Below are 12,259 nucleotides of genomic sequence, written 5' to 3'. Positions count from 1 at the left end.
TTTCGAGATGCATTAATGGTCCATATACGCTAGCACGTTTCGAGTAAGGCTAAGGTTCGGGGCGGCGGACATCTTGCGTTCTAAAGTCCGACTGCAACTGCTCCTTCCTTTGTCGACATGACAGGAGCATACTCTCATACCAAACTCGCCATTGGTATGAGTATGCCGATTTTGCTGCTGGTAACTTCACGTCCGCGGGAAGAATGATAGTATCAATATGCTCTCCATTTCGGTTCAATCGCTATAGTTCTGCTTCCTCAAGGATTCCCTTTTTACGCCTAGCTCTAACAAGTATACATGCTTCCTCCTGTTGGCAGTTACATCGCCTGGTTGACAACGCTTCTACTCCGCACTACTTCGCCTCGAGTCGAATAGGTGCATTGTGGGGAGGGAAGCCATACTATTATGTCGCGATTGTCATGCTTACATACGTGGAACGAAGGACTTAGTTTTGTCGCGAGGCAAGTACCTCTCGACATCTTCTTTACCTGCACCAAGCACGCGTCTAACCTTCATGTCTGGACAAATCCCTGACGGCCGCGCTAAAGGCGCCTCGAAGTTCATCACGTCCTCGTATGACTTACGGTGAGGAAGCGGGACGTCACGAGCCGGGAGCCACAAGTCTAGACAGGCCAATGCCACACAGCTTGCATATTCTACTTACCGAATGTTACTTCAACACCCATGTAGCGTTGAGTTGGCAACCTTCAACAGGAAGGATCTGCTAAACCGGCACACAGCACGTTGAATGTGTTTGTTCGCCCCCATGCAAAAGCATGCCAAAGAGCCTACAAATACCTGACATCTCACTATGGCAAAGGTCTTCCATCAACCTAATTCCTCCAGCCTTAGTCCAACCGTCCACAGTCCCTTTCTATACACGAGCACTCACCTGCCAGCCTACATTGTCCCTGACACGATCAACCTTCCCAGCACCACAATGAAAATCTCGACCCTCATGGTGTTAGCAGCCGCCATTCTCGCCGGAGCCACTCCGCTCCTTGTCGAACGGGAAGCAAGTCCGACCCTTACCGAACGAGAAGCAAGTCCGCTCCTTGCAGCACGACAAACGGGATGTCCCGTTGGTGATCTGGGGTGTGCCAAGCTTTGCTACATATGCCTGTCACATTGGTTCGTGGACTGCCCCAACAAATCATGCCCATGCAACTGCGGCGAGGTAAGTAGACCTTGTGTCTCTGACAACACACTCTAGCATGCATTCACACAAGGTACTTGCTGACTGTGTCTGTCGCAATTAGGCATGCTGTTACCGTGGCTAGAACCGACCACCGATTGTATCACATGAGGTACCAGCCTATGATTCGAATTGTTCAGGGGTTGTGTCAAGGAGTAGTGAGAGATGGTGGTAGGTGCGACATTGAGGACGATGGCATACTTTTGGGTATCATAAAAAAGTTGCAGACGATTAGTGTTCACAGCACTGTCAGATCGTACTAGATGACCACATATACCATAGCACGGATTCCTACACCCGCCAGCCAAACAAGCTCTACGTTGCTCTTTCCGTGCTACTATGCCGAGCTCGCGATAAAGTGTACGAGACCTAGATCAAGCCGCTCTTGAGCGTGTGAACGACGGCCGTGCGTACAACCGAACACCACTGCTTGAACCCGGATACAGAAGGTCTTTTCGCCTGCACTGAGTATCACGACAGCAGCTTTGTGAGTGAGAGTGTTGCCTGCCATCCAGCATTTGGTGCTGCAGACGGCCGCTTCTGTCACTCATAGCGAACAGCAAGGATGGGGTGCTTTTACCAGAAAACGCAGCTCAACAACATTATCTTTGTCTTTCGTACGATGTTATTGTTATCTTAAGCCACGAAGGCCTGCAGATCTCCAAGTACAACACCAAACTGTGCGCCATGACACCTCTTGTTGCATTGACTTTCATTCTCATTGCCATCTGCGTCGACAGCGTGAGTGGCAATGGGGCATCCAGGCTCAATAGCTCAAATTCCGCAGCAGCCACTTCATCCTTAGAAGGCGAAGCACCGCACAAGATCTCCCTAACTGATCTAAGCACCATCAACCTCACCCTCCGCGACGACCCACCCCAAGCACCCCCACCCCCCTACGTCTGGCAAGACTTCATGTACTTCGAAGACGGCTTCCCCACCGAAGCCCACGAATACGCCGTAATTTCAGCCTTCATCGACACCCTCCGCCTCGCCAGCGCCGGCATATCCGCAATAACCTCCCTCCAAACATCCGCAAACCCACCACCGGGCGCCGCCCCCTCCTTCCTCCGCTACTTCACCCCCCTCGACCACCCCAAGGTCCGCTCCATCCTAACCAACATCCTCGCCGTCCTCGGCGTCGCCTCCGCAGAACGCGAATGCTCACTTCTCCCGCGCCTCCCAATCCTCTACGACGACACCTGGAACCCCGCACGTCACTGTCTCAACCAGCCCGATCTTCGCGCTTATATGGTGCAGTCTGATAACCCGGGTGAATCCTTCATGAATATCTGTCCGTACTTCTTCCAGAACTACAGACGCATCGACGATATTCAGTGCGACACGCTTGGCAATACAGCCGAGAACGGCTTCCCTGAACACCGCGGCATGTGGAGTGGCGGGTCTGTCTTGCTTCACGAGCTCCTGCACTGGAGTGATCTGAGCCACGCACAGATCGGAATGAGTATCGTTGATCAGGTTGTGACAAGGCCATCGGGACGGCAGACGAAGGCGTATGGTCCTTATTACTCGTGGTTGGGGAATAAGAATGGCTTGTTTGACCCGCTGAGCAATGATGATAATTATGTGTATTTTGCGCAGGAGGTGTTTTGGTCGGGGAAATGCACGGGGAGGGCTGTGTGGGCGGATCCGCCGGATTTGGGGCAGATATTTGATTCCGGGAGGTATGAGCAGTGAGCGGATGCGTGTGGATGGTGTTGCAGGTTATCGTGCTGTCTGCCGTTGGGTGGGGGGAACTTGTTGGCTGGAATGATGGTGAAACTAAGCTGGTATATGTACATGGTCATGTAAGGCGCTTTGCCTTTGCGACGAGTCTCGGAACCTAGCGTTTCATCGCGATTCTCTAGATAAAGTAGACGGCATAAGAGCAAACTTCTATGCCTCCCTGTACGGTTGGGCCTGCTGCAAATACATGAAAAGCTGAAGGTGGGATGTGGAAGAGCTCTTGCTGCCATGCTATATGCGAGAAATTGAGAGGGATGGCAACATGGTACAAGGATGGAGAGCAGGAAGACAAAGGACATACCAAGATGTGGCACTCTCCTATTCTCGAGTTCACTACACATAAATCAGGACCCAGCAGTAGTCCCATGGTGCCCTTTGAGAACCATATACGAAGCATCTCCTCAAGGTCCTATATTCTCCTCGGAATCTGAGCATTTGCTGTAGGTGGCCATATCTTGTCCGTTGGCGGAGGATCTTGCCATGGACCAAGCTGCGGGCAAAGGTGGCTGTAGAAGATCTCTGCGACCGACATAACATAACAGTCGGCATTTGTCGTTGGCTTCCTTGCCCCTTCCCAGTCCTTGACGTGCATGCTATAGAACGATTCGTAAGCCTTGGTCAATATGCCGTCGGGCCGCTTGATCACTACATCGTCAATCTCGAGCTGAGCAGTCTCGATTGTGAGCTCAGCCCAATGCGTCATCTCGTGGAGTGTGGTCAAAGATGCTGACCATATCGTACCGGTGCTTCTATCTCCAGGATCTAAGCCCGTTAGCGCCAACCATGCCAGAAAGCCGCGAAACAATGCTTACCTGAGCTTGGCCCAATTTGAGAACAAGGTACGAAGTCGAATGGCTGGTAGACAGCGAAGAAAGGACGGCTGTGGATGTTAGGCATGTCTTGTGCATATTCACGACAGAGCTCTGGCTCCTTACCAGTAAGAGATATAGTGGTGCGGAAAACCTCCCGAGTCATCGTAGTCCCAGCTGTAGGCGTGTGCTCCAGTGGTCGCACATAAGTCCTGACCTGGGCCATCGCCGTACCATATTTGAAGCTTATTGACCCGCAAGCATAGCCGCAGATGCTCATAGTCTTGCATGCCAAGGACAGCTAGCAGATTCTCGTAGATTTTGACGACCATTTGGAGATCTTCGGTCCTGAAGTACCGCTGGAAGGATGGATGAAGGGGGTTCTGCTGAATCACCTTGACAGTCTCAATCATCATTGATACCGAGCCTATCATGGCTGAGAGGACCATGTTGCGCTCACGCTCGCCTGGAAAGTTGATCCAATCGAACCAGTCGTTTGGATTATATGGTTCAATCACTCGAGGTTCGAGGGAATTTGCTTTCGTTTCCGACGCAGCGACGTTATCATAATCGTGGGACAATAGCAGGTCCGAAGCGTTGGTCTGGAGGATACTGGTCGGTGCAGTACCTCGTTTGCTGTTCTGGTGAGAGCTTATGGCATCGTGCCAAAGGCAGGCAAGGAGTACCAGCAATAGCGCCAGAAAGGTAGCGGCCGGCCAAAGAAGGGGTCGCTTCATTCTTCTCACCCGCCGTCGACCGGATGTTAGATAAGTACCTAGAATTAAAAGGCAGGCGCGGAAGCAGCACCTGGCTAGTTGCAAGAACAAGGCCAGATTTTTCCTACCTAGAAGATTCGGTCTCACTGGTGGAGAGATGGACTCACCTTTGCCCGTCCAGCCCTTGAGAGAATGCAGCGAGGAGCCATTATCGTCATTACCAAAACAGCCTGTTCATGGTTAGGCAATATGGCATGCTCAACCAAACACCCTGTTGGGGATGGGTGTCAACACTTTGAGCGCTGGACGAGCAGTTGCGAACGGACCTGCGGTCAGTCGCGCTTGCGATCCATTGTTCCTGCGTGATGATACCAGAAGAAGTAATCGCCAACATGATGCAGACGCAACTTATGTCACGCTTTCAAGCACATCGTACGGAGCCTTGCACCTGTACATGGGCAAGAGCGAGCTGAAGAGGCGGATGACTTTAATGCGCTAAGAAGCGTCTCCTAAACATCGTGCAAAAATAATAAGTCGGACCAATTGAACCAGAAGGTAGATATGTGCCTTGAGTAACCGGCCATGGCAAGAGCGTCTAGGTCAATATGATGATCACATCGAGCCGGGTCGCGACAGTAAGGCACGTACTAGTAGTTCAGCTCAACCTTCAGGAGACGAAGCCGGGGAAGTCTTGGCATAACTGGGTTACTGTCGGAGCTTGGCCTGTAGATCGCTCCGGGCTATGCATGCTCAACTTCGAGCTTACAGTACTGTAATCTGCCTATTCATACAAACAGACCTGTTAAGACGAAGCCGAATCGCCAGTGACTTGTTGGTCCATCTTACGTCTCAGCCTCCAGTCTTGATCTTCCACTACTCGAGCATCGCGACTGAATAACCAGACGACAAGCCAGGGCAACCACCCAATCCCGAGCCTCAACAATGGCAGCCAAGCGCATAGAGAAATGGGAGATAGACAGATATTGGGAGATATTCGCATCTCTGGTCACACAGCCTGCGACACCCTCCTCACACCTCACCAACCAAGCGGCAGCATCCGTCCTACGAAACTCACAACTTCGAGATGACCAGCTGGAAAGAGTCTGGGACCTGGCGGATGTGGATGGAGACGGCGAGCTCGACTTCGAAGAGTTCTGCGTTGCAATGCGATTGATATTCGACCTTGTGAACGGCGAATACCAGGATGTCCCTGCACAGCTTCCGGACTGGCTCGTCCCGGAGAGCAAATCACATTTAGTAGCTGCAAATCGGGCAGTACGGACAGGCTCAGACAGGTTTGAGAGGATAGAAGACGACGAGGATGACGCTGGTCTCAAGGACGGTTTTGAATGGTACATGAAACCCGGGGACAAAAGGAAATACGAAGAGATATATTCAGCCAACAAAGACCGCAGAGGAGAAATCAGCTTCGAGAGTCTGCACAGCTTATATTCGAGTCTGGACGTGCCGGACACCGACATTCGGTCAGCGTGGAACTTGATCAATACTAGTGGTTCAAGCACAATAGGGAAGGATGCTTCTTTGGCCTTCCTGCATATCCTCAATTACAGACACGAGGGCTTCCGGATACCGAGAATCGTGCCTCCGAGCTTGAGGGCGAGCTTCGAGAACAATCAGATTGACTATCAGCTCGACAGCATGCGAAACAGACCGAACAAATATGATGAGGATACCAGCAGCGGCAGGAAAGCCAAGTTTGGAGACGCCTACCTGTCAAGAATCGGTGGTCGCGGTGGGAATGCTTATGAGCCGAAAGGCACAGACTTCAGTACGGTGACGGAGGACGAGGAGCTAGAGAAGGTTCGGTTGCTCCGAGAACTCAATGACCTCGAGCAGCAGCACGACTCTGCCCTTGCAAGCGCCGAGAGACGTCGCAAGCAGAAGCAGGAGAATGGTGGTCCACGGCAAGCCGGCAAGACGAACTGGACGCTGGTGAAGCGAGAAGCTCAGCAAATGCTGGAGTACAAGCAAAAACAGTACGTTGAGCTGAACCAAGAAGGTGGAAATAAGAATGGTAATGATGTAAATCGTTTGCGTGACGATTTATCTTTAGTCAAAGATCAAATCGAAGGCTTGGAGGCGCATCTGAGAAAGCGGCAGACGGAGCTGGATAATCTTCGTCAACAGGTTGAACAGGAAAAGACCAGCCGGTAAGAGGTGTTGGCTGGCCATCCAATGTATATTCTGCTGCAGCCACTACCAGCCCGTCGCTTTCCTATGCTTTTGCGAACACCCTGCGTAGGTACAATGTACACCGTTTTCCAGGAACCACCTTTGCAGAAGGACTAAAAGTGCTGACCTCGATCGCTCATCTCTCGTTGCGTATTCTCCGGAGTCCATCTTGTACAGTTGGTCGGTCGCCTCGTCGGAAGTTTGCTGTCGTCGATGTTAGTCCATCTCCACGTATGTTGTCCTTGATAGTCCTACCATCAGCCTCTTCCCACGCTCTTCCTGCTCCGAAACCTGTTCCTAGCCAGACAGGCCATGACCTCCGCTTGAACAGGAGTACTGAGAAGATCACACCAAATGAGAAACCCAAGCCAGACCTGATTACCAGACTCGACAATGCGCGATCCCACTGTAATTCAGCTGTTAGCACGTGCTTCCTGCAAACCCTTCCGGACAGCGAAGGATGGCTGCTCCCCTTCCATTTGCTCGCATCATCTTACCTTTTCATTTAGCAGAGCTTCGCTCGCTGGCTTTGTTGTTTTCGGAATGACTGTGGGAGGATCGGAAACGTTCTTGTCGGCCATGGTGGGCGTCGCAGTTGATTTGGGCGTACGAAATGCCAAGATCCTTCTGAAGCGCGTAGGAGGGTTCGGAGGCGGTAGCTACGTTGTCGTCGAGTTTTCTTGAATCCACGAGGAAGTTGCAGGTCGCGAGCTTGAGCTCCTGCCAAAAGGGTCAGCCAATCGGAGTAGCGTGTTGCTAGCGTACCTGCCTCAGGCTTGATCTATATAATTTTCTTGGACGAGCAGTAGAGATCAGTGCTGAGGCAAGAGCGCCGACGGCTTCTACGAGAAGCCTCTCTCGAACTTAATGGGCACTGGGAGTGACTACGGCTTCAATTTAATCCAATTCATGATGCTACGGCACAACTATTGACACAATGTCAGCGCAAACCTCAGAACAAGCGCTCTCGGCTCTCGAGCATTCCACCAAGCCAGCAGCCGAGCTTCTGGACAGCGCCGCGGAAATCATTGGGTTTGGACAGTGGCAAGGGCAGGTAGGAGTTGGACGTCGACCCATCAACGCATCTAGTATTGATGTTGCAGCATTCAGAGACCAATGGGTGCTAAGATGGCTCATCAAACGATTAAGCCAGGCTACTAAAGCAAAGGCTGGGAACGAATGCCAGGATCCGAATCTACTGCTAGATCAGAGAACTTGGTTGCTGCTCCGACACCTACTCGAAACCATCCCGGATTCGATTGCGAAGGATACCTTGGTGGAACGAAGCTTCTGCCGTGTGTTTGATGCAAGTATTAGATGTGTGCTCCGGCTCGTGGATGGAAGTTCCGAGGCGAGAAGCTCGTCTAGCGATGAATCGCCTGATCGAGAAAGCGGAAGGCCTACCAAGAAACGGAAGCTAGCTTCAGCATCCATTAGCAGAGGCGCACCTGCACCGGGAAAACGACTGCATGACCTTCTGGACGTTGCTGGAAAGGCTGCTCATATTCTGAAGACGGGAGCTAGCGACAGTGACTCCGATACCAGACGAGCTCCGGCGAATTGGATAGACAGTGTCGAGGCTGCAGCGTCTCTTGTTGGCAGCGTCCTACGGGCGGCGGATCGGGCTTCAAACGTTGCAGACGAGGAAGACGGTAGCGATGTCGCAAGTTCAGTACCACTCATGATCGGTGAGTGGCTGAGTTTATGGCATGCATACACCTCTGCTACGCATTCCTCGTCAAAGCAAGATCCCCATGCATCTTTCAACAAGCACGTCCTGGTGCCTGCATTATCTATCCTACAGCAGCAAACGAGCATTTCGAACCCGGCGACGTCAACCGCTCTTGGAAGACAGATTGCAATGCATGCTATCATCCCATCCCGAGCGCTCTTCTACAAAAAGCATGCAAGCAAGTGGGAGTCCTGGACGACCGAACCTGCAGAAACGGAGATCATGCCACTCATATTGGAAAGCGTCAAGGGACTGGAGGCTGCGGCTGAGAGTCTCTCATCGTCCGATGGCGACAAAAGAGCTGCGTTACTCTTGAATATAGCTGCTCGACTTGTACCACGGTCCGATGCGGTGAAGCGAAAAGCAGAGAGAATCTGGCTGGAAGCGTTATTCATGGGTCTTTCGTATCTAATCCAGCCGCACCGATCAGACCACAAGGATAGTCTGTACGATGAGGCTGAAGAGCGGTCTTCGGCAGTGTCATCTCCAACGAAACTCCTTGACACGTTGCAAGATGCCGCTGTCCAGCCTTCACAACCAATTCTTCGATCATACGTTCGGCACGCAGTGCTCAACAGTAGCCCGGGCGCACCATACGACGTACTGTCAAGAGTCACCAAGCTAAATGCATCTGTGTTTGTGCCTGAAAGCTCTGAAGGTGGTACCTCTTTCTTGCAGGAGCTTGGCACGTTGGTCACGGAGCATCGGCCTACCACTGCAGATGAGCACATTCAGCTTGTACAAGAGATTCTCACACCGGCTATAGAAGAGGTTGGCAAATCTAGAAAGCTTCCTCAATTCATTAGTTTCTGGCAAGCAAGACTGGTCGATACATTCCACGACCGCCTCAGCTCCATCGCAAAACCAGATTTCAATGACCAGAAGCATGTCTGGGACGATCCGAGCATTCTAGACACGTTCTCCGCCGTGTGCCAACGCTATGCTACACCCTCACTGTGCAGGGATATGCTGGGCACGGTTAGGGTCGATCTAGAAGGCCTACCAACAATAGTTGGGCCAACTCATCGGGTCTTCGCTCGCATCACGACATGTATACAAATGTTGAAAGCACAAGGATCAGTACCTCTGGTTCAGGAATTCTTGTCAGAGAATGCGCCAAAGCTTCGTGATGCGACATGTGCTGCGCTGCGTCGGTCGAACGATTATCAAGGGCAGAGATGGCTGCTATGGAAGCTCCTCGACGTAATTGCCGTGTCAGAGACACTTCTTGGCTCCGACGAAACTTTGGATCTTCACGGGATATCGTCGCCGCTGCATGATCAAACCCTCCCAGCGATCAAAGACTTCTGGACACCGCAGGATCGTGCAATTCTAGCAGAGCAACTTTATTACTTTGGTGTTGTCTGTGCAGTGTACGAGGCCAACGTCCACGGAGGCAGGGTCTTGTTCGAGAATGCGATGTCTGACTTGAAGATGATGATTGAGAAGCACCTCGAGGAGGGGGCTTTTCAAGTCGACGAAACAACCACCTGGACTGGGTCCGTCGACAATATGAACAACGCAGGAACCTTGCTGTCAGCCATCATGCAACGACTTGCTGTTGTGCCGGTAGTTTGGTTATCTCACTACCAATCTTCCCAGCAGTTCATCAGAGATGTGGTGCGACTCACATTCTACATTAAAGGATGTAAAAAGCATATAAGACAACAACAGTCGTGCGTTACGCAAAGTGCTGAAGCTTTGCTTACTGCTATCTTTGCATCGACTGATGTAGATCCGATTGATGTCTATCTTGAGGCAGTCAAGGGGCAGGACGACCGCCAGCAAGCCAAGCGGTTACCTTCCTTCCTTTACGCGCAGTCGTCAGGTGGCGCTAACAAGGGTCAATCACATAAGTTAGTTCAGGTGCTGCTCCGCGGGCTTCAGCAACACTCCGAGCATATGACCCATGCTTGCCTCGCTGACTATATGAGCTTCCTGAGCACGGTCTGCTCCAAGCACGCTATATCACCGACACTAAAGAGCAGCTTCACGTCTTTCGTCTCTTGCTTGGAAGTATCGACGAACGGCGCCGATCTGGAACTGCTCGCTTTGGCATCGCAGAGCATAAATCGAATTACGGAAGTGCTTGTCAAGCGATCATCGACTGCTGATGGGGATCAACAAGCAGCTATAGTTGACTGGGCCAAGCGGAGACTGAAAACGGCCGACTCCCGCAAGAACGGAGGTATACTTGATCAGTACGACTGGTTCGTCCTTCTTACAGTGATCCAATCAATTCCATTCCTCAATAGCAGTCCTGCGAACCACGACGTTCAAAAGGCTTGCAGCAAGCTCGAGAAGCGCTACCGCGAAATGGCGACTGCGGCCTCAAAGCGACTTTGCAAAGTCAAGCCAGGCAAAACATTAATGGATGCCTTTATGGACGAAAAGTCGTCTTTCAAGGCTTGGAAGCTAATTGATGCCCTAATGTGTCTCGATGAAGACAAAGCCGAGCAAAGCTTAGAGACAACCCGACTGCTGGATGAGCTCCTACGCATCGGCAGACTCGATGGTGATGTCTATGCAACCATCTTGAACAGGTTGGAAAATATGGCAAAAAGCCATGAGGTTGACTTTGCAATGAAGGCAGCAGCAGCGAATCTTAACCCGAACTTTATTTCACCGATGTGCTGCAAGAGTGTTGCGCTTCAAGCAAGGTTGGCTGCTTATCAACAAGTGCATCAGCAATTACCAGACAAGAAGCGATACCTCGACCTCACCCACGAAGCAAAGCTGGATGTCGGTGACCATGTGGTTCCCGATTCCGTGATGCAAAGCTATCTCTTTGCTGCAGGATATGTCAAACCACTGACCCCGGACGAGATCGCTTCATCACCCGAGCTTCTCTCCATCATCGGTCAACTGGCAAGTCTGCAGTATCGTATAGAAGCACCCACCGCGCTGACGCTTCTTGCGAGACTGGAGCTTAGCAAAATCATTTTCGAAAAGCACCCAGCCATGATCAACCAAAACATAGTCGACAATACTCTCGCCTCAATAGCACTCCTCGCTTCTGCAATTAACAAGCTGATTCTCACCAAAGCCGCAACGAGTCCTAGACCACACCACATCTATGACCGCCTCTGCAACCTCATCCTCACCCTCCTAACCCGCTACCGCCGCCGTCTCACAGACCGCCATCACCTCCTCATCCCAGCCCTCCAAAACCTACTCAAGTGTCTCTTCTACCCACCCACCCGCGCTCACCTAACCACAACCCGCGAAACCTACCCCTCAAAAGCGGTCTTCCTAGCATCCCTCCCCAACTGGCTCAACCCACCATCCCACACAAGCACAACCACGCTCCCACCCACCAGCGCATCCAAACTCTCCCGTATCCTCCAAACCCTCTGCGACCCATCAACATCCGCAGCCCGCCACACTCTGCGCCGCAATACAGCCAACAACCTCAACCTTACAGACGAAACGCGCCAGCTCCGCCAGCAGGTCTCACTGCACACGCAATACCTCCTAATCACGTACACGCAAGCCACACTGGACGGGTATATCAGCCCAGAGGTCAAGGAGAAACTGTTACCGGGTCTGTACAGTGTTCTCAATGCGACGGATGTCGAGGTATTAAGGGGAATGAATGCGTCTATGGATGGGAGTCAGAGAGATGTCTGGAAGGATCTATACGCGGAGTGGGGACGATATGGGAGATGGAATCGGAGGTAGTCGAGACGCTTGTACTGTAGTCGTGCCACGAGCAATATATGTAGATGCCACAACGAGAATACAGCGATGGGATCATCAGCTCATGCACAATGGAAAACAGAACACACCACGTGTCACTGTTCTGCGCATGGTTGGCATGTTTCCGAGTCCTGTTCTAGCCCTACTATACAGTCTCACAATTCTTATC

The 12,259-nt window shown here is 51.8% G+C and overlaps 5 protein-coding genes across 5 annotated transcripts; 3 read left to right on the top strand and 2 right to left on the bottom strand.

Moving 5' to 3' along the window:
• Window positions 1-1,882: 1,882 nt before the first annotated feature.
• Window positions 1,883-2,893, top strand: PMZ80_003219 (uncharacterized protein; the record flags this gene model as incomplete). The annotated part of the gene is made up of 1 exon (XM_064871648.1): window positions 1,883-2,893. One exon carries the CDS (start codon window positions 1,883-1,885, stop codon window positions 2,891-2,893), a length of 1,011 nt encoding a protein of 336 aa, XP_064732028.1.
• Window positions 2,894-3,350: 457 nt separating this feature from the next.
• On the bottom strand, window positions 3,351-4,199 carry PMZ80_003218 (uncharacterized protein; the record flags this gene model as incomplete). The annotated part of the gene is made up of 3 exons (XM_064871647.1): window positions 3,351-3,703; window positions 3,754-3,821; window positions 3,877-4,199. The coding sequence occupies 3 exons, from the start codon at window positions 4,197-4,199 to the stop codon at window positions 3,351-3,353; spliced, it is 744 nt and encodes a 247-aa protein (XP_064732027.1).
• Window positions 4,200-5,408: 1,209 nt separating this feature from the next.
• Window positions 5,409-6,641, top strand: END3 (endocytosis defective- protein; the record flags this gene model as incomplete). The annotated part of the gene is made up of 1 exon (XM_064871646.1): window positions 5,409-6,641. The coding sequence occupies one exon, from the start codon at window positions 5,409-5,411 to the stop codon at window positions 6,639-6,641; it is 1,233 nt and encodes a 410-aa protein (XP_064732026.1).
• A 154-nt stretch (window positions 6,642-6,795) lies between these two features.
• PMZ80_003216 (uncharacterized protein) lies at window positions 6,796-7,240 on the bottom strand (the record flags this gene model as incomplete). The annotated part of the gene is made up of 3 exons (XM_064871645.1): window positions 6,796-6,863; window positions 6,915-7,065; window positions 7,157-7,240. The coding sequence occupies 3 exons, from the start codon at window positions 7,238-7,240 to the stop codon at window positions 6,796-6,798; spliced, it is 303 nt and encodes a 100-aa protein (XP_064732025.1).
• A 356-nt stretch (window positions 7,241-7,596) lies between these two features.
• Window positions 7,597-12,072, top strand: PMZ80_003215 (uncharacterized protein; the record flags this gene model as incomplete). Its single annotated transcript, XM_064871644.1, has 1 exon — window positions 7,597-12,072. The coding sequence occupies one exon, from the start codon at window positions 7,597-7,599 to the stop codon at window positions 12,070-12,072; it is 4,476 nt and encodes a 1,491-aa protein (XP_064732024.1).
• Between the last annotated feature and the right edge of the window lie 187 nt (window positions 12,073-12,259).

The sequence above is a fragment of the Knufia obscura genome (genome assembly GCF_036327395.1).
Source record: "Knufia obscura strain CCFEE 5817 isolate CBS 148926 chromosome Unknown scaffold_3, whole genome shotgun sequence".
NCBI lineage: Eukaryota > Fungi > Ascomycota > Eurotiomycetes > Chaetothyriales > Trichomeriaceae > Knufia > Knufia obscura.
Note: the sequence above shows the minus strand (reverse complement) of the source record. Positions and strands in the feature narration are given on the sequence as shown.